We start from the raw sequence: 24,702 nt of genomic DNA on the forward strand, positions 1-24,702 counted from the left end.
CTGGGTGACAAAAGAAGACTCCGTCTCAAAAAAAAAACTTAATCCTATGCTGGTAAAAATGGAAGGGAATGGGCACTCATTCATTGCTGGTAGGTGTAAATTGCAACAATATCTAAGGCAATTAATTTGGTAATATCTGTCAAAATCACATGCATATAACCATTTACTTTTTATAGAGATGGGGTCTTGCTATGTTGCCCAGGCTGCTGAAATGCAGTGGCTATTCACAGGTTCCATTGTAGTGTACAGAGCAAAACTCCGTCTCAATAAATAAATAAATAAAGACTCCATCTCAATAAATAAATAAAGATAGATGCCATAGTCCTCCGAGTACTAAATGACATATATAGTCACACACCACATAACATTTAAGTCAACAGCAAACCACACATATGAACAACAGTCCCTTAAGGTTATAATGAAGCTGAAAAACTCCAACTGCCCAGTGACACTATAGTGGTAATGTCACAGCACAAAGCATTACTCACATGTCTGTGATGATACTGGTATAAACAAACCTACTGTACTGCCCATCAAATAAATGTACAGCACACACAATTATGTACAGTACTAACACTTGACACAGATAATGACTATGTTACTGATTTATGTATTTATTACACTATATTTTTTTCTTGACACAGAGTCTCGCTCTGTCACCCAGGTTGGAGTGCAGTAGCACGATGTTGGTCAGGCTGGTCTCAACCTCCTGACCTCAAGTGATCCGCCCGCCTCGGCCTCCGAAAGGGCTGAGACTACAGGTGTGAGCCACTGCACCTGGCCAATATACTATATGTTTTATTGTTGTTTTAATTTTATTTAATTATTATTTTTTTTTTGAGACAGAGCCTTGCTCTGTTGCCAAGGCTGGAGTGCAGTGACATGATCTCAGCTCACTGCAACCACCACCTCCTGGGTTCAAGCGATTCTCCTGCCTCAGCCTCCCAAGTAGCTGCGATTACAGGCCCATGCCACCACACCCAGCTAACTTTTGTATTTTTTAGTAGAGACAGGGTTTCACCATGTTGGCCAGGCTGGTCTCAAACTCCTGACCTCAACTGATCCCCCCACCTCAGCCTCCCCAAGTGGTGGGATTACAGGCGTGAGCCACCGCACCTGGCCTATTGTTGTCTTAGAGTGTATTCTTTCTACTTATTGAGGAAAAAAGGTTAACTGTAAAACAGCCCCAGACAGGTCCTTCAGAAGGTATTCCAAAAGAAAGAATTGTTATCAAAGATGATAGCTCCATGTGTGTTACTGTTCCTGAAGACCTTCCAGTGGGACAAGATGTGGACTGAGTAGACAGTGATATTGATGATCCTGACCCTGTGTAGGCCTAAGCTAATATATATGTTTATGTTTTCATTGTTAATAAAAAAGTTTAAAAAGTGAAAATGATTTTTTTTGAGACAGGGTCTCCATCTGTACACCAGGCTTGAGTGCACTGGTGCAAACACAGCTCATTGCAGCCTCAACCCCCCAGGCTCAAGCAATACTCCTGTCTAAACCTCCTGAGTAGCTGGGACCACAGGTGCATGCCACCACACCCAGTGAGTCAGTGAGTGAGTGGTGGGAGAATGTGAAGGCCTAGTACATCAAGGCCTGTACACCACTATAGACTTAGTAAACACTGTACACTTAGGCAACACGAGATTTATGGAAACGTTTTCCTTCAATAATAAATTAACCCAATTTATTGTAACTTTTTGACTTCATAAACCTTTTAATTTTGTTTAGCTTTTTGACTCTTGTAATAACAACTTAAAACACAAACACATTGAACGGCTATACAAAAATATTTTCTTTCATCATATCCTTATTCTATAAGCTTTTTTTCTTTTTATTTTATTTATTTTTTATTTTTATTTTTTTGAAACGGGGTTTCGCTCAGTGGCCCAGGCTGGAGTGCAATGGCGCGATCTCAGCTCACTGCAATCTCCGCCTTCCAGGTTCAAGCAATTCTCCTGCCTCAGCCTCCCGAGTAGCTGGGATTACAGGTGCACACCACCACGCCCAGCTAATTTTTGTATTTTTAGTAGAGACGGGGTTTCACCATGTTGGCCAGGATGGTCTGTATCTCCTGACCTCGTGATCTGCCCATCTCCCATTAGGCCCCACCTCCAACACTGGGGATCAAATCTCAACATGAGTTTGGAGGGCACAACATCCAAACCACAGCATGCAGGAAAAGGGCTATAGTGTACCCAAAGTCTTCAAAAGATGAACCTGTCTCTTGGGTGTATAAGAAGACATTCTAAGGGGTACACAGAAACATAGGTTTAAGATCAACACCCACATGCTCCTACTGATCTGCCTGAGAACTAGCACAAGCTCAAGGCATCAGACTGATCTCTTCTCATTTCCACTTCTCACAACTGCCCTTCTCTTATATACAGGCATCACCTCTCAATCACCCTAAATCTTACTGCAAAACTTGGGTGAAACATGGGGAGTAAAAACCTCCAGGATACCAAACAAAGGGACCATTGGTGACAAAAGAGAAATACAATACAGGTCTCTGAGAAGCCTCTAACCCAGATATCAAAAAGTTTCACAGTAGGATTTTGTGTCCTATACATACTTCAGCCTGGGCAACATGGTGATACTTGCCTCTACTGAAAATACAAAAATTAGCCGGGCATGGTGGCACATACCTGTAATCCCAACTACTCCAGAAGCTGAGGCAGGAGAATCGCTTGAACCCGGGAGGCAGAGGTTGCAGTGAGCCGAGATGGCACCACTGCACTCCAGCCTGGGTGAAAGAGCAAGACCCCGTCTCAAAAAAACAAAAATCCAAAAAGAGGTGGTTACCTTACAGATGTACAGTACTCATTTATTAAAACTGGAAAAAAGGAGTCAGACTTTCTGGCAGAAAGTCAGTGTTATTTATTTAGCTGCCTGGTTTGTCAGGGAAGACTGGCTCTGCCATTAAGGTTACTGGTGTTAATTTACCACAACTGAACAAATTAAATCCACAGTTCCAACAATTAGATGAAAATATATTTAAATAGTTTATAATTATATTAAAATTTGCATCATGTATTTAAATACATATTTAAGTATGTACATGATCTAAGAGTTAAACATTTACTGGATATAAATTTAAAATGCAAAGGTATATTTTAATGAACATTACTTCATTACTTCAACTTTCCCAAACCTTTGAGTATACTGGTTGAAATAAGGTGCCTATGATAGTTTTATGTGTCAAACTATCTAAACTATAGTACCTAGTTATTCAATCAAAATCTGATTTAGATATTGTTATGAAAATATTTTGTAGATATGAGTAACATCAGCTGACTTGAAGTTAAGAAGATTGGCCTCCATAATCAGGGTGGGCCTCATCCAATCAGTAAAAGGCCCTAAGTGCGAAACTAAAGCTTCCCTGAAGAAATGTCCACCTAACAGACTGAAATCTGTGGATTTCAGACTTGCCTAGCCAGCCCCAGCAATTATGTAAGCCAGTTCCTTGCAAAAAAAACTCTTTATATGTATACAAACCTGTTGAAAATTTTATATAGCATATATATATGTATTTATAATACATACATGTGTATACATGCATACATATGCATCTGTATATTTATATACATACATAATCTCCATCTGGTTCTCTTTCTCAGGTAAAACACTAATTGATACACCTATAGGGATAGGTGAATAGTAAGAAGTATAATTAATCTTTTGCTAGGTCTCAGTAAAACCTTTTTACTTTGCTTCTCAGAAAACGAGAACACAAAGGACCCTAATGACTTGTTAAAAAACCTAAATCTCTTCCATGTCTGCTGGTTTCAAATTATCTGCTTCTAGCAAAACTGAAAGAGGACCTAATTGAATTGTCAGCTGCTAAATCATTAAAAATCCTTTATTGTCAATGACTGCTATATGCTTTTTCAAACACGGTTGAGAAGAACAAAGAACTGAGACCCTTATAAGCTCTAAGGGCAGAGATTTCGGTAGCTTTGTTCACCACTCATCACCAGTACTTAGTAGAATGTCCAGTACACAGCAGGAGCTCAAAATACATTTGGTAAATGAATACATAAGTCAAACTCCACCATTCTGATCTACTTACTTACATGTTAAAATTTTGTTAGAATCTACATGTATATAAATCAAATATGAGGAACAGAATGAAAGCTAAACCTGTCTCATTCTAGCAATGAGGTATATTATTTCAAGGATTCATTAAGCTAATTGGAGTGAGAGGAAGCCCCACTAAGCTTAAGACTTCCTATGAAAATGTCACACTTTTAGTTTTACTAATTATCAAAAATTTTACAATGTATACTATTATTATAAAAATCCAAAGAAAAATGTTAAGACTCTGAGCCTTATGAACTCAGAAAATGTAAATAGTTTTACATTTTAATTTACATATGCATTTCTGTTGCAGTGATTCATAAGATGATTAGTACAATTTGCAAGCATAAAAAACATTAGGTTAGTACACCAGGCACACCTGTAACCCCAGCACCTTAGGAGGCCAAGGTGGGCAGATCACTTGAGGCCAGGAGTTTAAGACCAATCTGGCCAACACAGCAAAAACCCATCTCTACAAAAAATGCAAAAATTAGCTGGGTGTGGTGGGGCATGCCTGTGATCCCAGCTACTCGGGTGGCTGAAGCAGGAGAATCACTTGAATCCCTACCTCGAGGCAGCGGTTTCAGTGAGCTGAGACTGTGCCACTACACTCCAGCCTGGGTGACAGAGTCAAACTGTCTCAAAAAAACAAACAAATAAATGAATAAATAAAGGAAGAGAAAATTGAGAGAAAAAAACAGAAAAAACACATTCTAATCTGCTACCATTTTTGGAAAAAAAAAAAAAGTTGCAGAGGAAAGAACGTGTGTATACATTTTTGTATGTATTTTCTTTCATACACAAGAATTCTCACTGGAAAAGACACCAGAAGCTAGTAATAATAATGACTTGTCAGGGAGAACTGGGTTTTGGGGGGTCCTGATATAGGGAGTTTTTACACTAAATACATTTTTGTATCTTTTCAATGTTTGCTCATTCAAATGTTAACTTATATTTTGGGAGGCAGGGTCTTGTTCTGTCACTCAGGCTGGAGTGCAGTGGCGCAATCACGGCTTACTGCAGCCTCAACCTCCAGCGATCTGTATTAATGTTTTATTTTTTATTTTACTTTTTTATTGAGATAGAGTCTCAGTGTGTCACCCAGGCTGGAGGGCAGTGACACGATCTTGGCTCACTGCAACCTCTGCCTCCTGGATTCAAGGCATTCTCCTGCCTCAGCCTCCTGAGTAGCTAGGATCACAGGCGCCTGCCACCACGCCTGACTAATTTTTGCATTTTTTTTTTTTTTTTTTTTGAGATGGAGTCTCGCTCTGTCAACAGGCTGGAGTGCAGTGGCATGATCTCAGCTCACTGCAACCTCCACCTCCCGGGTTCAAGCAATTCTCTTGCCTCAGCCTCCTGAGTAGCTGGGACTATAGGCACATGCCACCATACCCAGCTAATTCTTGTATTTTTAGTAGATACGGGGTTTCACCATGTTGGCCTGGATGGTCTCGATCTTCTGACCTCATGATCCGCCCACCTCAGCCTCCCAAAGTGCTGGGATTACAGGCGTGAGCCACCATGCCCAGCCAATTTTTGTATTTTTCCTAGAGATGGGTTTTTGCCATGTTGGTCCTGGCCTCAAGTGATCTACCCGTCTCGCGCCCCCAAAGTGCTAGAAGCCAAAGTGCTGGGAGCCACGGTGCCCAGCCAACGGAGTGTGTGTGTGTGTGTGTGTGTGTGTGTGTGTGTGTGTGTGTGTGTGTGTGTGTGTGTGTGTGTGTGTGTGTGTGTGTGTGTGTTCCTTCCTTCTTGTACCAGTTTGTGTGTGTGTGTGTGTGTGTTCCTTCCTTCTTTGTACCAGTTTGTGTGTGTGTGTGTGTGTGTGTGTGTTCCTTCCTTCTTGTACCAGTTTGTGTGTGTGTGTGTGTGTGTTCCTTCCTTCTTTGTACCAGTTTGTGTGTGTGTGTGTGTGTGTGTGTTTTCCTTCCTTCTTAGTACCAGTTTTCTGAAATTTCCTTTTTTTTTTTTGACTTTTAGATATGAGGTCTCGCTGTGTTGCCCAGGCTAGTCTCCAACTCCTGGACTCAAGTGGTCCTCCTGCCTTGGCCTCCAAAAGTGCTTGGATTACAGGCGTAAGCCACTGCCCCTGGCCTAAATTTTCTCTCTTTCTTTTTTTTTTTTTTTTTTTGAGACGGAGTTTCGCTCCTGTTGCCCAGGCTGGCGTGCAATGGTACAATCTCAGCTCACTACAACCTCCACCTTCCGGGTTCAAGCAATTCTGCCTCAGCCTCCCAAGCAGCTGGAATTACAGGCGTGTGCCGCCATGCCCAGTTAATTTTGCATTCTTAGTAGACACAGGGTTTCACCATGTTGGTCAGGCCGAACTCCTGACCTCCAGTGATCCACCCGCCTCGGCCTCCCAAAGTGCTGGGATTAGAGGCATGAGCCACTGCACCTGGCACTAAATTTTCTTTTTATTTGTCAGGAAGTTATTCATCTTGTTTATAATTTTTTTTTTTTTTTTTTAAAGAGACACAGGTGTCACTCTATTGCCCAGGCTGGAAGGCAATTGCTCAATCATAGCTCATTCCAACGTTGAGATACTGGACTCAAGTGATTCTCCTATCTCACCCTCCTTTGTAGGTAGAACTGTAATTATATATAACCAAATAAATAAAATAAAATACAGGATGGGGCCACGCAAAGTGGCTCATGCCTCTAATCCGAGCACTTTGGGAGGCCAAGGCAGGTGGATCACTTGAGGTCAGAAGTTCGAGACCATCCTGACCAACACGGCGAAACCCAGTCTCTACAAAAATACAAAAATTAACCAGGCATGGTGGCGCGCACCTGTAGTTCCAGCTACTCAGAAGGCTGAGGCAGGCGAATCACTTGAACCCATGAGGCAGAGGTTGCAGTGAGCCGAAATTGCACCACTGCACTCCAGCCTGGGCGACAGAGTGAGACTGTCTCAAAAAAAAAAAAAAAAAAAAAAAAAAAAAAAAAAGAAAGAAAAAAAGAATCTTCATTTCGTCTTTTATATTGTTACTGAACTCAACTTATGATGTTTTTAATAATTTCCCCTTTTCAGCCAGGCACGGTGGCTCACACCTGTAATCCCAGCACTTTGGGAGGCCGAGGTGGGCAGACCACCTGAGGCTGGGAGTTCGAGACCACCCTGACCAACATGGAGACACCCCATCTCTACTAAAAATACAAAATTAGCCGGGTGTGGTGGCACATGCCTGTAATCCCAGCTGCTCGGGAGGCTGGGGCAGGGAATTGCTTGAACCCAGGAGGCGGAGGTTGCGGTGAGCCGGAGATCGTGCCATTGCGCTCCAGCCTGGGCAACAAGAGCGAAACTCCATCTCAAAAAATAATTATTATTACTATTTAATTATTATGTAATCAAAGCTACTCGGGAGGCTGAGACAGGAGAATCGCTTGAACCCAGGAGGTGGAGGTTGCAGTGAGCCAAGATTGTGCCGCTGCACTCAAGCCTAGGCGACAGAGCGAGACTCTGTCTCAAAAAAAAAAAAAAATCTTATGGCTTCTGGACTTACTTTCTAGGTCTCTTAATCCATTCTTTTTCCCCCAAGAGAAAGGGTCTCCCTTTGTCACCCAGGGTGGAGCGCAAACACACCCAGGGTGTGGCGTGAACACAGCTCACTGCAGCCTCAATCTCCTGGGCTCAAGCAATCCTCCTGCCTCAGTCTCCTGAGTAACTGGGACCAGAGCTGTGTGCCACCACACCCAGCTAATCTTTTCTTTTTGTTGTTGTTGAAATGGGGTATTCCTGTGCTGTCCAGCCTGGTATCTAATTCCTGGGCTCATGGAATCATCCTGCCTCAGCCTCCCAAAGTGCTGGCTTTATGTAATTTTTTATTCAACTATGGGCAACAGAGCTAGACTCCGTCCCCCCCCAAAAAAAAAAATACACTGAAGTCTCCAACTTACTATTAAATGGTTCAGAAAATAATATATGTATGTTTGCATTATATATAGAATGATAAAGCCAACAGGGCAAAATGTTAGCAACTCTTGAATCTGAGTAAATGGCATGGAGAGTTCCTTATACACTTGGACGCTTTAAGTTTGAAAGACATTATGACCTTTTAGAAGTAAGTACTGAAATATTTACAGATAAAAAGGTAAGGCTTCTTTGACATGCTTCAAAATAATGGGCTAGCGAGTAGGGGTCTAGATGAATCACAATTGATCATGTGTGGATTACTGTTAACACACAGTGATGGAAACACCAGGCATATTGTATTCTTCTCTGCTTGTACATGATGAAAAGTTTTCTGTAATAAAAAGTTTGTTTTTTTTTAAGAGTCCATAAGCTGGGCACAGTGGCTCACACCTGTAATCCAGCACTTTGGGAGGCAGAGGTGGGCGGATCAGCTGAGGTAGGGAGTTCGAGACCAGCCTGACCAATACAGAGAAACCCCGTCTCTACTAAAAATATAAAATTAGTCAGGCATGGTGGCGCATGCCTGTACTTCCAACTACTCAGGGGGTTGAGGCAGGAGAATCGCTTGAACCTGGGAAGTGGAGGTTACGTTGAGCTGAGATCACACGCCACTGCACTCCAGCCTGGGCAAAAAGAGCGAAACTCCATCTCAAAAAAAAAAAAAAAAAAGAGTCCATAATGGCCAGGCACAGTGGCTCACACCTGTAATCATGGCACTTTGGGAGGCCAAGGCAGGAGGATCACTGGAGAGCCCAGGAGTTGGAGACCAGCCTGGCCAACATGGCAAAACCTCATCTCTATTAAAAATGCAAAAATTAGCCAGGCGTGGTGGCATGCGCCTGTACTCTCAGCTATTCGGGAGGCTGAGGCATGAGAATTGCTTGAGACAAGATTGTGCCACTGCACTCCAGCCTGGGCAATAGAGCAAGACTCTATTTCAAAAAATAAAAAAGAGTCCATAATGAGAAGAGTTTTTTAAATGGAAAAACTAAAGTTCAGGAAAATTAAGTGGCATCCACACTCAGGACTCCAGTTTTGAACTCATTCTAATAACACTTTCTCCATTAATCCTCCCTAAAAAACTCCTCATAAAACATGAATTCTTCAGACAACTTTATGTGCTCTCTGCACCTGATGTTTTAGTCAATATCAACAGAAATACAGTAAGATACATCTAACTCCACCATTCCCAGATATATAGTTGCCTCTGAAAGTAAAATCAACAAATAATGTACATAGAAGTAATCCTTCTAAACAGATAAATATACATAGAAGTAATCCACCAATAGGGATAAACTACAAATTGCTGGGTAGGTAGAAAACAAACCATCTGACATTTATTATACACCCATTATGAGTTGTTCCTTACGTCATAATCCTCACATCAATATGGGTGTCATTTTTCTCCCCGTTTTTTGGTGGTAAAATATATCTATAACATAAAATGAAGTAATTTCCCTACTATTTTACAGATGAGAAAAAATGGAAATCACTAAGAAGTTATGAAATTTTCTTATTGCAAGCAGTAAAACAGCCAACCAGAATCTGAACCCAGGTCTTTCTTTAAAATGTGTGGTGAGGGTGGGAAGCAGAAGGGGAAAAAAAATGAAAGAAAAAATGCGTGATGACTACTACATGATTTGCTCGATGCTAAGTTCCCTAAAATTTATTTTCTACGAGTTAATACCAGCAGGCTAATCAATTATGAAGAAATTAATTTTCTACATACCCAATCCTAAAATAGACAGGACCAAGATGCTGCCATGCTGAGACTCTCCAGTCAGCAGATGGTCTACCAACAGTGAGCAGACCCCCTAAAAATCATTTCCTCTCACTACTTTTGCAGCAATAATTTTTTTTTAAATAGAGTCAGGGTCTTGCTAAGTTGGCCAGGCTGATCTCGAACTCCTACCCTCAAGCAATCCTCCCAACTTGGCCTCCCTAAATGGTGAGATTACAAGCATGAGCCACCACTCCTGGCCAAGATATTGCTTTTTAGAATGACATACTAATCAGGTATTTTGGTTATAGCAAAAATCTATAAATTTAATGTATTAAAGTATATATGCAAACTTGTTTAGATTTTATTCACCATTTACAACATAAACTTAAAAAAGGTAAAATATCTCAGGCCGGGCGCAGTGGCTCACGCCTGTAATCCCAGCACTTTGGGAGGCCAAGGCAGGCAGATCACGAGGTCAGGAGATCGAGACCATCCTGGCTAACACGGTGAAACCTCGTCTCTACTGAAAATACAAAAAAATTAGCCAGGCGTGGTGGCGGGCGCCTGTAGTCCCAGCTTCTCGGGAGGCTGAGGCAGGAGAATGGCGTGAACCTGGGAGGCGGAGCTTGCAGTGAGCCGAGATCGCGCCACTGCACTCCAGCCTGGGCGACACAGCAAGACTCCATCTCAAAAAAAAAAGATAAAATATCTCATATTGCTGGCCACGGTGGCTCATGCCTGTAATCCCACCATTTTGAAAGGCAGAGGCGGGCAGATCACCTGAGGTTGGGAGTTTGAGACCAGCCTATCCCGTCTCTACTAAAAATACAAAATTTGCCAGGCATAGTGGCACATGCCTGTAATCCCAGCTACTGGGGACGCTGAGGCAGGAGAATCACTTGATTTGGGAGGTGGAGGTTGCAGTGAGCCAAGATCGTGCCACTGCACTCCAGCCTGGGCAACAAGAGCAAAACTCCGTCTCTAAATAAATAAATAAAATAATAAAATACTTTTTAAAATCTCATTTATGTTCATATACTTTGGATTTAATCATGCTTGTAATCTAGCTTCTAAGGTTGTTGCTAGTTGGGTGTGGTGCCTCACACCTGTAATCCCAACATTTTGGGAGGCCGAGGTCGGAGGACTGCTTGAGGCCAAGAGTTTGAGACCCACCCTGGCAACATAACAAGACCCCATTTCTACCAAAAAAAAAAAGTTTTTTAATTAGCTAGGCATGGTGGGATGCACCTGTACTCCCAGCTTCTCTAAAGGCTGAGGCAGGAAGATCCTTTGAGCCAAGGCTTGATTCAAGGCTGCAGTGAGCTATGATCCTGCCACTGCACTCCAGCCTGGGCAAGAGAGCAAGACCTTGTCTCCAAAAAAAAAAAAAAAAAAAAGCATAAAGGGAGAAAAAAAAAAAAAGCAATTTGGGACCAGGCATGGTGACTCACACCTGTAATCCCAGCACTTTGTGAGGATCCCTTGAGGCTAGGAGTTCAACACCAGCCTGGTGCTTTTAAAGCAATATTTTGTTCTCATTATCAGTAGCAAATGTGAAGCCTTGATATGTTGAATATATAATTTGTAAACATGTCAGAACTCATATCATAATGAACACTTTTTTCTTTTACATGTCAGCAATTAATTGAAATAATGAACACTTTCTGTACAGAAACAGAAAAACACTATGAACTACAGGAGAAAATACAGTAAGAATTTAACTTATGAGACAACTAACTTGCCTGGCTAAACCGATGACACAGTGGGGCAACGACTCTCAAGCAAACTCAGAACAAACCTATGCAAACAGCAGCCTTCCTTACACCCATACCAGAACATTTCAAAAGCTTCAGCGTCCTCAAGACCATAGTGATTATAAATCAAAGTATCAAACTGGCCGGGCGGGGTGGCTCACACCTGTAATCCCAGCACTTCCAAGGTGGGTGGATCACTTGAGGTCAGGAGTTCAACACCAGCCTGGCCAACATGGTGAAACCCTGTCTCTACTAAAAGTACAAAAATTAGCTGGGCATGGTGGTGCATGCCTGTAATCCCAGCTACTCGGGAGGCTGAGGCAGGAGAATTGCTTGAAGTTGGGAAGCAGAGGTTACAGTGAGCTGAGATCATGTTATTGCACTGTAATCCCAGCACTTTGGGAGGCTGAAGTGAGCGGATCATGAGGTCTGGAGTTCCAGACCAGCCTGACCAACATGGTGAAACCCGGTCTCTGCTAAAAATACAAAAATTAGCTAGGTGTGGTGGCACCCACCTGTAATCCCAGCTACCTGGGAGGCTGAGGCAGGAGAATCGCCTGAACCCAGAAGGTGGAGGTTGCAGTGAGCCAAGATGGCACCACTGCACTCCAGCCTGGGTGACAGAGCAAGACTCAATCTCAAAATAAATAAATAAATAAATAAATAAATAAATAAAATTAAATAAAATAATAAAACCTGCACATCCTGCACATGTATCCCTGAATTGGAAAGATGGGGGGGAAAATGTGGCTGGGCATGGTGGCTCACACCAATAATCCCAGCACTTTGGAAAGCCGAGGCAGGAGGATCACTTGAGCCTTTGGAAAGCCAAGGCAGGAGGATCACTTGAGCCCAAGAGTTCCAGACCAGCCTGAGAAACATAGGGAGACTCTATCTCTAACACGTTTTTTTTTAAATTAGCCTAGTGTCGTGACACACACCTGTGGACCTACCTACTCTGGAGGCTGAGGTGGGGGTATTGCTTGAGCCTGGGACGTCGAGGCTGCAGTGAGCCATGATTGTGTCACTGCACTCTCCAGCCTGGGCAACAGAGCAAGTCCTAGCCCCTTTGCCAAAAACACTAAGTATTATTCAGTTGTTTTAGCGGGGAGAAAACATCCTTCAAAACAGTGAAGTATAAATTTCCTCCTATCTGTATCCTCACAAAACCACCAATGGGCCAGGCCCAGTACCTCATGCATGTAATCCCAGCTCTTTGAGAGGCCAAGGTGAGAGATTACTTGAGGCCTAGGGTTCAAGACCAGCCTGGGCAACATAGCAAGACTCCATCTCTATTCAAAAGAAAAATCCACCACTGAAAACAGGAGATGGCAAGACACTGCCCAGATCCTTTGCTAAAGCCTATTTACAAAGGCTTCTATGTCAACATTTTCACCAATTAATGAATGTGATGCAACCTAAAAAACCATATACCAGGCCAGGCCTGGTAGCTCACATCTGTAATCCCAGCACTTTGCAAGGATGAGGCAGAAGGCTCACTTGAGCCCGTGATTTTGAGGCTGCAGTGAGCCATGATCACACCACTGCATCCAGCCTAGGTGACAGAGCAAACTTTGTCTCCGAAAAAAAATATATATATACATATATATGTATGTATATATATACATATATATGTATGTATATACATACATATATATGTATGTATATATATACATATATATGTATGTATATATATACATATATATGTATGTATATATATACATATATATACATATATATGTATGTATATATATACATATATATACATACGTATGTATATATATACATATATATGTATGTATATATATGTATATATATACATATATATTTATATATACATACGTATGTATATATATACATACGTATGTATATATATATAAAATTACATACACACATATATACACATATACACTAAAACCAAACACCAGTGTTTGGTTTCAGTTAGTATCACTTATTTTACTCCCATCAAAACTACAAGGAAGATAAATGGACAAGCAAAAGGCTTCAGGTAAGAAAAAGCATGTTTCCACCTCATCATAAAAAACACAAGACTTAAACATTTTTTTAATCAGAGAAAAACAACTTACTAGCATGCTTATCTGCGAGCATTATAAGTGTGTTGGAAATATCACGTCGTCTATAAAAGCATACTACTTTTGCTTCCACGTTGCCACTTGCAGTCTAAGAGATAAGAAAAATAAAAGTCATTTGTACTGAATATTAGAGTCAAATAATTTATAAAACGAAACTAGATACAGCACAATTATATGATCATGCTCATTAACACTGGTGCCAACCACAACTGCAGGATAACCACAGAGCTAAAAAATTCAAATAAGGATGAACAACATTTGTTCTGCTTCCAAGCACAACTGGAATGTCAAACATATAATAACACTGGCATTAATTAAACTAAACTGATTAGACTGCTTTAATGATTAAAGCCAGACATAGTTAACACTGATTAGCTTTAAGAAACTAATCCCCCCACTGCTTCAATTAACTAGCGTTGAAAAAAAAAAAAAAAAAGAAAGAAAAAGAAACTAATCCCCCCAATTTTTAAAGCCACAACTGACGGAAATAATTTATTTCAGTCATTTAAACACACCTCGTCCAAACCCATTCCCAGAAAGCACTAGCTAAGTGTAAAATCACCAAGCCCTCCCCTAAGTATCCCATGTTCCATGGACAGTGAAGCTCTGCAGGTGGGAAGCAGCCATCATGCAGAACAGACCAGTTGACCTGGAAAAGCATTCTCTAGCCCAAGGAAGTCTACGAATCTCTAAGAGTCAATACTCTAAGCAGTACTTAGTTTACCTTCACATCTAAAAATATTAAAAACCTTGAGTTATGAACACTGAAACTCTCATTTCTTTTTGGCTACAGTCTACAATGCAATCAATATTCAGTTAGGTTCTTCCAAAGTATGATAGCTTCAAAAAAAAATTCAGTTATGCTGTCATTTACTGCAGCTGGGGCCCAGGCTCCTGCTCTCCTATTCTCTAGAATTCTGAGAGCTCTCAAGAAGGTCAATCATTCATTACAAAGTTCCCTGTAAAAACACACAGATTATAATAAAATGCTATTGTGATTTCCATTTTTAAACAAATGTGAGAACAAATTTTCAGAAATTTCTCTGGTCTTACAGATATACTCAAATACAAAGAAGAATGTAAGTGTGACAGTAAATTTGTCAATTTTACGAAGTTCAGCAGCAGTATTTTAGATTAAGAAATAGTCCTGTGGAAACAGTGCCCCTTAAAACTGAAATCATATTAAATTTCTAACCAAAGTGCTTCTATTTTTCATAATATTGTGATCAAACACATTCTCCAGAAGTAATGATCCAGCAATCTGCTAAATGAACAGGCCAAGATTTCCATGTAAATAAAATAAAATCTATCAATGACTTCAAATATAAGCTCTTAGTCATTTCTGTCTTCTTGAGATATGCCTTGAAATTGTTGCTTTGGATTTTCAATGTGATTTTTGTCTCTTCTTGAGACATTAAAAATCCAGGCCAGGTGTGGTGGCTCATGCCTGTAATCCCAACACTTTGGGAGTCCAAGGTGGGCAGATCACGAGGTCAGGAGTTCTAGACCAGCCTGGCCAACATAGTAAAACCCCGTCTCTACCAAAAATACAAAAATTAGCCGGGTGTGGTGGCACACACCTGTAGTCCCAGCTACTCGGGAGGCTGAGGCAGGAGAATCGCTTGAACCTGAGAGGTGGAGGTTGCAGTGAGCCAAGACCACACCACTGCACTCCAGCCTGGGTGACAGAGTGACAATACGTCTCAAAAAAAAAAAAAAAAAAATCCAAATCAACAGTTTCGAGGCATATTTTTTTCTGCCTCACTAGTGAGTTCCTCCAATAGGGATGCTACACAAAGCTAATTAAATTCTTATTTAAACCTGCTTAGGGGGCGGGGAGCATAGTTCAAAATAAATAGTCTCTTCTTGACCATGCACTCACTTGGCTACTAGGTAGCTTACAGCTACCATATTCCTCTTCCCCTCTACAAACACACCCTCTCCAGCATTCTTCTGAAGCATGGTTACTCATGGGTCTACAGTCCAGTGCCAGTCTGCAACTGTTAATGGCATTTAATGAAGTAAGTACAGGGTTTGAGACTAAGTGCATTACAGCAATTAAGAGTTCATTTATATATATACATATATATATACACACACACACACACTTTTTTTTTTTTTTTTTTTTTTAGATGGAGTACTGTTCTGTTGCCAGGCTTGAGTGCAGTGGCGCAATATCTGCTCACTGCAACCTCCGACTCCCTGGTTCAAGCGATCTTCCTGCCTCAGCCTCCCAAGTAGCCTTTTTTTCCTAGCTTATCAATCAGAACAAAGTAAGTATTTTCAGTTTAGAGGTGGTTTTGTTTTGGTTTTTTTGTTTGTTTGTTGAGATGGAGTTTCACTGTTGCCCAGGCTGGAGTGCAATGGCACGATCTCAGCTCACTGCAACTTCCACCTCATGGGTTCAAGCGATTCTCCTGCCTCAGCCTCCCGAGCAGCTGGGATTACAGGCATGGGCCACCACTCCCGGCTAATTTTGTACTTTTAGTAGAGATAGGGTTTCACCACATTGACCAGGCTGGTCTCAAACTCCTGTCAGGTGATCCCCCCACCTCAGCCTCCCAAAGTCCTGGGATTACAGGTGTGAGCCACTGCATCTGGCCTTGTTTTGGTTTTTTTCAGAGATGGGGGGTCTTATTATGTTGCACAGGCTGGTCTCAAACCCCCAGGCTCAAGCAATCCTCCTGCCTCAGCCTCTCAAGCAGCTGGGACTACAGGCCTGAGCCACCATGCCTGTCTTCAAGTACTTTTAAATCATTATTTGGATTTTCCCATCATGTTAACTTTCCCTACCTAGCCAATTTCAACTCTGATCTTCCCAGGGCCTTTATCTAGAACACTCCCGTGGCCTCTCTTCCCATGGTTCCCTCTTCCTCATTCTTTAGGCCTCAACTTCAATGTCCTGTCCCACCCTACCTAAAGGAAATGACCTGTCATTCTCTACGTTAAGGTTCTTGCCTTCTTAGAAGTTAATACAATTCATTACTATTACTATTTTCTTTATGCCCGTCAACTTGTCTCTCCGGGTGTCTCCCTCATGAGAATGTAGACCCTGTATGGGTAGAGACCATGTCCATCTTGTTCACATTCTATCTCTGAGCCTAGCATAGTGCCTGGTACATAACAGGTACTCAATAATATTTGCTTAATGAATTATCTAAAATAAGATGTCTTTTTCACATCCCTTCAGAAACAAAGACCCTATGTAAATATTTCAATTAGCCATTCAAACTACCATTTTGTGAAATTACAAAGAATCCCATCTCTCACAACACAACCCCAGCCCCGGAGACTCACTATTACATGGATGACTCTGTGCTGACAACAGGTAGGGGGAGGGAGGAGGTGAGGATGGAGGAGGTGGGCATTTCAGAAGTGAATGGCAATTAAATGATAAAGGAGTGTGAAATAAGCTATGTTCACCTAGATGTGCAACCCAATCATTTAGCTACTATGTGCCTCAAGAAAACAATTCATGATTTAGCTACCTTAAGGTGTAAGGTTCTGTGAGGCTCAAAAGGGTAACAAATGTGAATCCTGGGTTAGGTTTCCAGAGCACCATGCTGTGACATTTCTAAACTTAGCACAGCTACAATTTTACTTTCACTTGTGGGACTATATGGTTGATGTCTGTCTCTGCTAGACCTGTTTTTTATCACCCTTGCATTCTCACTGTCTAAAAGTACCTGGCTGGTAGAAGGTCCTCAATTTTATTTGTAAAATGAATGAATCAAAGCAGTTGGTAAATATTAAAGCTATGTACGTATAAGCATTAACATCAGACATTTCAGAAATTAATTAATTCAGCAAGTATTTAGTGAATGCCTTTAACTATGTGCCAGCCACTATTCTAAGGCACTCAGAATGCATAACTGGACAAAACAGAAAAGATCACTACAGCTGACACTCTAGGAAGACAGGTAATGAAAATAAACAGAGTAAGTATATTTGGAGGTGATAAATGATATGGAAAAAAGAGCAAGGGGTGAGCGGTAGGATGGACACAAATAAACGGTCCTCCTAAGGTGGTTGCAGGGAGAAACAGCGAAGAGCCCACTGTGCTTTGTGCCAAGTAAGCAAGGCAGAGCTCCCACCTGCTTTTAGCGAAAGTGGAGGTCAGAGAGGGGCAGTGACAGCCAAAGAATATAGGGTCTCATAGGTCCAGATTTCTATTTCAATCTAATTAACTTTCTAATTAAACTGATATGGTAGATAGTTTGGAGTTGTCTCAATTCTTATACCTTACATCAATAACATAAAAGATCAGAATCACATGCCAACAGTTCCCATCCACAGACTGATCAAAACTTGAGGCCATTCTCTTCATTTGGTGGTCTCAAAGACTAAGTAATTTTTTTTTAATGCAAAGGCAGCCAGCTTGTAATCCCAGTGCTTTGAGAGACCAAGATGGGGGACTGCTTGAGGCCAGGAGTTCTAGATCAGCCTGGGCAACATAGTGAGACTCCATCTCTACAAAAAGTTTAAACATTAGGCCGGGAGCAGTGGTTCACGCCTGTAATCTCAGCACTTTGGGAGGCCAAGGCGGGTGGATCACTTGATGTCAGGAGTTCAAGACCAGCCTGCCCAACATGGTGAAACTCCGTCTTCACTAAAAATACAAAAAAATTAGCTGGGTGTGGTGGCGGGCACCTGTAATCCCAGCTACTTGGGAGGCTGAGGGAGGAGAATCCCTTGAACCCGGGAGGAGGAGGCTGCAGTGAGCCGGGATCTATGCTACTGCACTCCAGCCTGGGTGACAACTAACATAGGCAAATGCAGTAGCACAGTTATTTTGAGAAAAGGAGGCCGGACATGGTGGCTCACACCTGTAATCCCAACACTTTGGGAGGCCGAGGTGGTGGATCACCTGAGGTCGGGAGTTTGAGACCAGCCTGACCAACATGGAGAAACCCCGTCTCTGCTAAAAATTAGCCAGGCTTGGTGGTGTATGCCTGTAATCCAACTGCTCAGGAGGCTGAGGCAGGAGAATCACTTGAACCCAGGAGGCAGAGGTTGTGGTGAGAGAAGATTGCACCATTGTACTCCAGCCTGGGCAAGAAGAGCAAAACTCCATCTCAAAAAAAAAAAAAGCTGGGCGCGGTGGCTCACGCCTGTAATCCTAGCACTTTGGGACGCTGAGGCAAGCGGATCATGAGGTCAGGAGATCGAGACCATCCTGGCTAACACGGTGAAACCCCATCTCTACTAAATAAATAAATAAATAAATAAATAAATAAATAAATAAATAGCCAGGAGTAGTGGCAGGCTCCTGTAGTCCCAGCTACTTGGGAGGCTGAGGCAGGAGAATGGTGTGAACCCGGGAGGCGGAGTTTGCAGTGAGCTGAGATCGCGCCACTGCACTCTAGCCTGGGAGACACAGCGAGACTCCATCTCAAAAAAAAAAAAAGAAAGAAAGAAAGAAAGAAAGAAAATGCCGGCGCAGTGGCTCACGCCTGTAATCTCAGCACTTTGGGAGGCCAAGGCGGGTGGATCACCTGAGGTCAGGAGTTTGAGACCAGCCTGGCCAACATGGTGAAACCTTGTCTCTACTAAAAATACAAAAATTAGCCAGGCATGGTGTTGGGCGCCTGTAATCCCAGCTACTCAGGAGGCTGAGGCAGAAGAATTGCTTGAACCCAGGAGACAGAGGTTGCAGTGACTGGAGATCACGCCATTGTACCCCAGCCTGGGCAACAGACCAAGAATCCGTAGCAACAAAAAAAAAAAATTAGCCAGATATGGTGGTACATGCCTGTAGTCTCAGCTACTTGGGAACTGAGGCAGGAGTATTGCTTTGAGTCCAGGAGTTCAAGGTTACAGTGAGCTATAATCATACCAATGAACTCCAGCCTGGGTGACAGAGTGAGACCCTGTCTCCCTGACTCTGGAAGAAAATAAAAATAATGCAAATTCCCTGGGATATTCCCAAAACAAACCAAGGTCTCAAGGCTCTTCAAACTAGGAATGTCCTAGGTCAGGCTTGCCTTCCCAAGACAAAACTGAACAAGTTACCAGATGGCATTTTGAGGGAAAGGTATGAGCTAGACAGACACAAAGGTTTTAACACTATGAAGTCTCATAAACCACACAACCCTCAGAGAAGTCTGGAGGAAAACAAAGCATCATTAGAAAATCGGAGGAAAACAAAACATCATTAGAAAATCTACGGTCCACGCAGCTTGACTGCTTTCTGGTACCTCCATTATAAACCCTGGCCAGGCGCAGTGGCTCACACCTGTAATCCCAGCACTTTGGGAGGCTGGGGCGGGTAGATCGCCTGAGGTCAGGAGTTCAAGGCCAGCCCGACCAACATGGTGAAACCCTGTCTCTAATAAACACAAAAAAAATAGCCAGGCATGGTGGCGCATGCCTGTAATCCCAGCGACTTGGGAGGAGGAGACAGTAGAATCGCTTGAACCTGGGAGGAAGACGTTGCAGTGAGCCAAGATTGTGCCATTGCACTCCAGTCTGGGCAACAGAGTGAAAACTTCATCTCAAAAAATAAAAAAACAACACAAAACAAAATTTCTTCTCCTGCAATCATAAGGCTTCTGTTGTCCTAATAACCTAGGATCTCAGACAAACCTTAATGTGAAAATTTTAAATTGGGCCAAAGGTACAAAGCCACTTTATATTTATTACACCAAAACCATACTTTTTTTTTTATTTTGAGACAGTCTGTGTTACCCAGGCTGGAGTGCAGTGATGCAACCACAGCTCACTGCAGCCTTGACCTCCTGGGCCCAAGCAATCTTCCTCAGCCTCCCAAGTAACTGGGACTACAGGCATGTGCCATCATGCCCGACTATTTTTTTTTGGTAGAGATAGGGTTTCCCTATGTTACCCAGGCTAGTCTCGAACTCCTGGACTCTAAGGATCCTGAGGCCTCAGCTTTCCAAAATGTTGGGATTACAGGTGTGAGCTACCACAGACAATTTAGCCTAGTCCAGAATTTTTTTTTTTTTTTTTTTTGAGACAGTCTCGCTCTGTCACCCAGGCTGGAGTGCAGTGGCGAGATCTTGGCTCACTGCAGGCTCCGCCCCCCAGGTTCATACCATTCTCCTGCCTCAGCCTCCCAAATAACTGAGATTACAGGTGCACATCACCACGCCCGGCTAATTTTTTTTGTATTTTTAGTAGAGACAGGGTTTCACTATGTTAGCCAGGATAGTCTCAATCTCCTTACCTTGTGATCTGCCTGCCTCGGCCTCCCAAAGTGCTGGGATTATAGGTGTGAGCCACCGTGCCTGGCCAGCCTAGTCCAGAATTTTACAAATTCCCTTCAATTTTTTTTTTTTTTTTTTTTTTGAGACAGAGTTTCGCTCTTGTTGCCCAGGCTGGAGTGCAATGGCGTGATCTTGGCTCACTGCAAGCTACACCTCCCAGATTCAAGCAATTCTCCTGCCTCAGCCTCCCAAGTGGCTGGGATTACAGGCATGCACCAACACACTCAGCTAATTTTGTATTTTTAGTAGAGATGGGGTTTCTCCATGTTGGTCAGGCTGGTCTCAAACTCCCGACCTCAGGTGATCCGCCTGCCTCGGCCTCCCAAAGTGCTGGGATTACAGGCGTGAGCCACCGCACTCGCCCAGCCAATTCCTTTCAATATTGTGTTCCCTAGCTTCCTCCTTCTAAACCTGGAAGAGGAAAATATTAATTCACTAAAAAGGGAAAAATACACATTATGACTCTAAACATAAAAAGGGTCTGAGTTACATAAGTGAGCTGCTCTTTCAGAGGCTCTAAGCAATTTGAAAATATCTGCAGACTTTTAAATATTCAGTAACAAAAAAGCAAAAGAATATTCGGAATTCAGAATCCTGCATAACTCTCTAAAATCTCAACTTTTTTTTTTTTTTGAGACAGTGTTTTGCTCTGTCACCCAGGCTAGAGTGCAGTGGCGTGATCTCAGCTCACTGCAACCTCCACCTGGATTCTCCTGCCTCAGCCTCCTGAGTAGCTGGGATTACAGGTGCATGCCACCATGCCTGGCTAATTTTTTTGTACTTTTTTAGTAGAAACGGGGTTTCACCATGTTAGCCAGGCTGGTCTTGAACTCCTGACCTCAAGTGATCCACCTGCCTTGGCCTCCCAAATTGCTGGGATTACAGGCGTGAGCCACCATGCCCAGCCTAAAATCTCAACTTTCAAAGAGTCTGGGACTGAAAGTAAAATCATCTCTTATGCGCCTTTACCCAGTTTATTTTTATTTTTATTTATTTTTATTTTTTGAGACGGAGTTTCGCTCATTGCCCAGGCTGGAGTGCAATTGCACAATCTTGGCTCACCACAACCTCTACCTCCGGGGTTCAAGCGATTCTCCTGCCTCAGCCTCCCGAGTAGCTGGGATTACAGGCATGTGCCACCTTGCCCGACTAATTTTTTTGTATTTTTAGTAGAGACAGGGTTTCTCCACGTTGGTCAGGCTGGTCTCGAACTCTCGACCTCAGGTGATCCGCCGCCTCAGCCTCCCAAAGTGCTGAGATTACAAGCATGAGCCACTGCACCCGGCCCTATTTTTATTTTTTACATTAATTTAAAAAAAAAATAGAGATAGGGTCTCACTATGTTGCACAGGCTGGTCTCCAACTCCTGGGCTCAAGCTAGCCACCTGCCAGGTCTCCCAATTTACTGGGATTGCAGGCATGAGCCCCCACACCAGGCCACCCTTTACCCAATTACCCGTCAAGGGAACATAAATATTTTTAATATTAAAATTAAGAACACTCAATGTATACCTTGTTGAGTTCTTCTATTCTTCTTATTAGGTATGGGTTGCTGGAGGAATTCTCAAAGTAGACATAATCTGTAATTAAAGGAAGTACAGAACTTAATCTTTTCAACAGAAAGTTCAGATTTGTCAATCCTAGACTTCTTATGTTAGGCAATTCACGTTTGAAATTAAGCTCATAATTCATTCACTGGTAAAAGCAAACATAATAATGAAGCCTTAATATATCCTCTCACGTGCCTACTATTCACAGACCTTTATTTTCTTGGCATTTTCATTTCAATTAATGTTTTATCAGTTTCTCCTAGACTTCTGTCCCAATATGTCATTTCTTTAATAATAAACAAAAAAGACACCTCTTATCACTGTGTAGTCAGGGCACACTAAACATGTGTCCTCTGTATTATAACTACTTCCACATCTTTTTCCTCCAATACAATTTGCCCTGAAGGCTGCTTCTCACATAAAACTATTGACCTAAGACACATTCAGAGCATGGAGAAAGGCTTCACAGTCCAACCTACATTTCAATTACTACTTTAAAAAAAAAAAAAAATCAGATGAGCAGAACAGGTAAGAGGAAGAACGCTGACAAACTTTTTCACAGTTCTACCTGGGAAGATGAGGAAAAAAGGGGGCCAGGGGGATCACTTCTAAGAGGCAAAGTGTTCCGGGGGTGATATCAGCATCCTTTTTACCCTTTTACCATATTTAATCCAGATCCATTTAATGTCTTGTGATTAAGAAATTGCTGCAGGCTTTCAACTAAAAGGATAAAATTTTTCAAGTGTGGCTTTTCCTCTCATCTAATAGGCTCGCTGGAAACTTCCCACTGTGTGTTTATCTGAAAGGCAGCTGCATTGTTATTGTCTGTCTTAGTGGCTCTTTCGCCGCTCTCTTCTGCAAAGTGGCCTCATTTAGCCAGGCCATTCCCAGCACCATCCATCAGGAGCTCGGCTAATGAGCAGAGAAGGAAGAGCCAGTCTCTCATACAAACACGCCACTTATCTGAATTATTATTTTACCAGGAAAGAGGGAGGAGGGCGTCGTGAGTAGGGAGAAAGTTTGTTTGACCTTATTTCTCTCTTCCGCAGAAGACTGGGAAGGAGGCAGGCAGCAGAGCAAACGTCCAGGCAGAGCTCAACTCCCCACCTCCGGCTGAGGTTCCCAGGTCCCACGAAGCCCCATTCGTGGGGGGCTGGACCAGAAACGAAAGGAGGGGGGCCGAGGAAGGGGAGGTGCAGGGCCCCGGCTCGCAAACAGGCCTGTCCAGCTGGGCCCCTGGCTGGGCCCCCACCGCCCCCGCCCCCACCCCAGGCTCCCACTGAGTGGGGAAGAAGCAGGAGAGGGGATGTCCCCTCATCCTCTCCAGCGCCTAGAAGCCACGCGAGAAGGCCACCTTCTCAGGGGGCTCGACGGGCCCTACCCCGATGAGGGTTTCGTGGAGGGGGGTGTCTAGTAATTCGTACCCCCAAGTAGAGGCCTGGCCCTAAACACTGGGCGGGGTGCGAGGGTGAAGGTGGCCCCGGCCCCCCGCGAGCCCCCGTGGGGTGAGGGGAGGGGAGGGGTGGGGGTGGGGGTGGGGAGTCCCGGCCCCTCTGCGGGCCCCGGCGCCCCCGCCCCCTGCGACCTCAGCCCCGGCGCCCTTGGCTCCCGGCAGTTGGCGTGCGCTCGCCCCGGCCCCCCGCTCCCGGAGCCCGCTCCCACACGGGCCGGGTCGGGCCGAGCCTGCCTACCTCCGACCCGGTACATGTTGGCCGCCATGTCCGCCCGCCCGCCCGCGGAGCCCGAGCCGAGCCCCGCCCGCCGCCGCCGCCGCCTCCTCAGCCTCAGCCTCAGCCTCGACCGCCGCTGCCGCCGCCGCCGCCGCTGCTGCCTCGCCACGGGGGGGAAGGGAGAGAAGGGAGGGGACAGGGGGAGGGGGAAGTGAAGGGGAGGGGACGCCGAGGGGTGGGGGCTGGTGCCCGCCCCCAGCGCCAGGCTAGCAAGGCCGAGTGGGCCGGGCCGGGGGAGGCCGGAGCGCTGCGGGGCCAGCGGGAATTGGTGGGGAGGGGGAGGGGAAAGGGAGTGGGAGGGAGGGTGGGGGGCTTTGCTGGAAGTGGAGGGCCCTGGGGTCAGGGTCCTGGCTGAGGCAGAGGCCTGCACTCAAATGCGGACCAGGGGCTGTTAGAGAATTAGAGTGGAGGCTGGGGCTTAGCCTCTCACCAGCACCTCTTCCCCCACCCAGGGTACCCCGTCACCTGTCCACCCCAAGACAGGTCCTCCTTCCCTACCTCTGTCCCTGGGGAACCCCCCTGTGGCTGACCTAGTAGGCAAGCGCCAGTCTCAATGCAAACTCTTGGATGCAAATAAGTGCAGGCAGCAGGGTGCCTTCCTCGCGGTGAGATCCAAGGGGC

General features: G+C 43.9%; 1 protein-coding gene across 4 annotated transcripts in view; it reads right to left on the reverse strand.

Moving 5' to 3' along the window:
• MTA3 (metastasis associated 1 family member 3) overlaps positions 1-24,191 on the reverse strand; it is a 180,934-nt gene extending 156,743 nt beyond the window's left edge. For 2 of the 4 annotated variants that reach the window (XM_054475174.1, XM_054475173.1), the window contains exons 1-3: positions 24,043-24,191; positions 22,314-22,381; positions 13,570-13,663 (exon numbers count right to left, since the gene is read on the reverse strand). In XM_054475174.1, the coding sequence (XP_054331149.1) occupies positions 13,570-13,663; positions 22,314-22,381; positions 24,043-24,070 (190 nt within the window). In that variant the 5' untranslated portion in view covers positions 24,071-24,191. The remainder of the gene's footprint in view (positions 1-13,569; positions 13,664-22,313; positions 22,382-24,042) is intronic. The other 2 variants (XR_010123108.1, XM_054475176.2) reach the window with 2 other exon arrangements.
• Positions 24,192-24,702: the final 511 nt, after the last annotated feature.

This window comes from Pongo pygmaeus, chromosome 12 (assembly GCF_028885625.2).
Source record: "Pongo pygmaeus isolate AG05252 chromosome 12, NHGRI_mPonPyg2-v2.0_pri, whole genome shotgun sequence".
Lineage (NCBI taxonomy): Eukaryota > Metazoa > Chordata > Mammalia > Primates > Hominidae > Pongo > Pongo pygmaeus.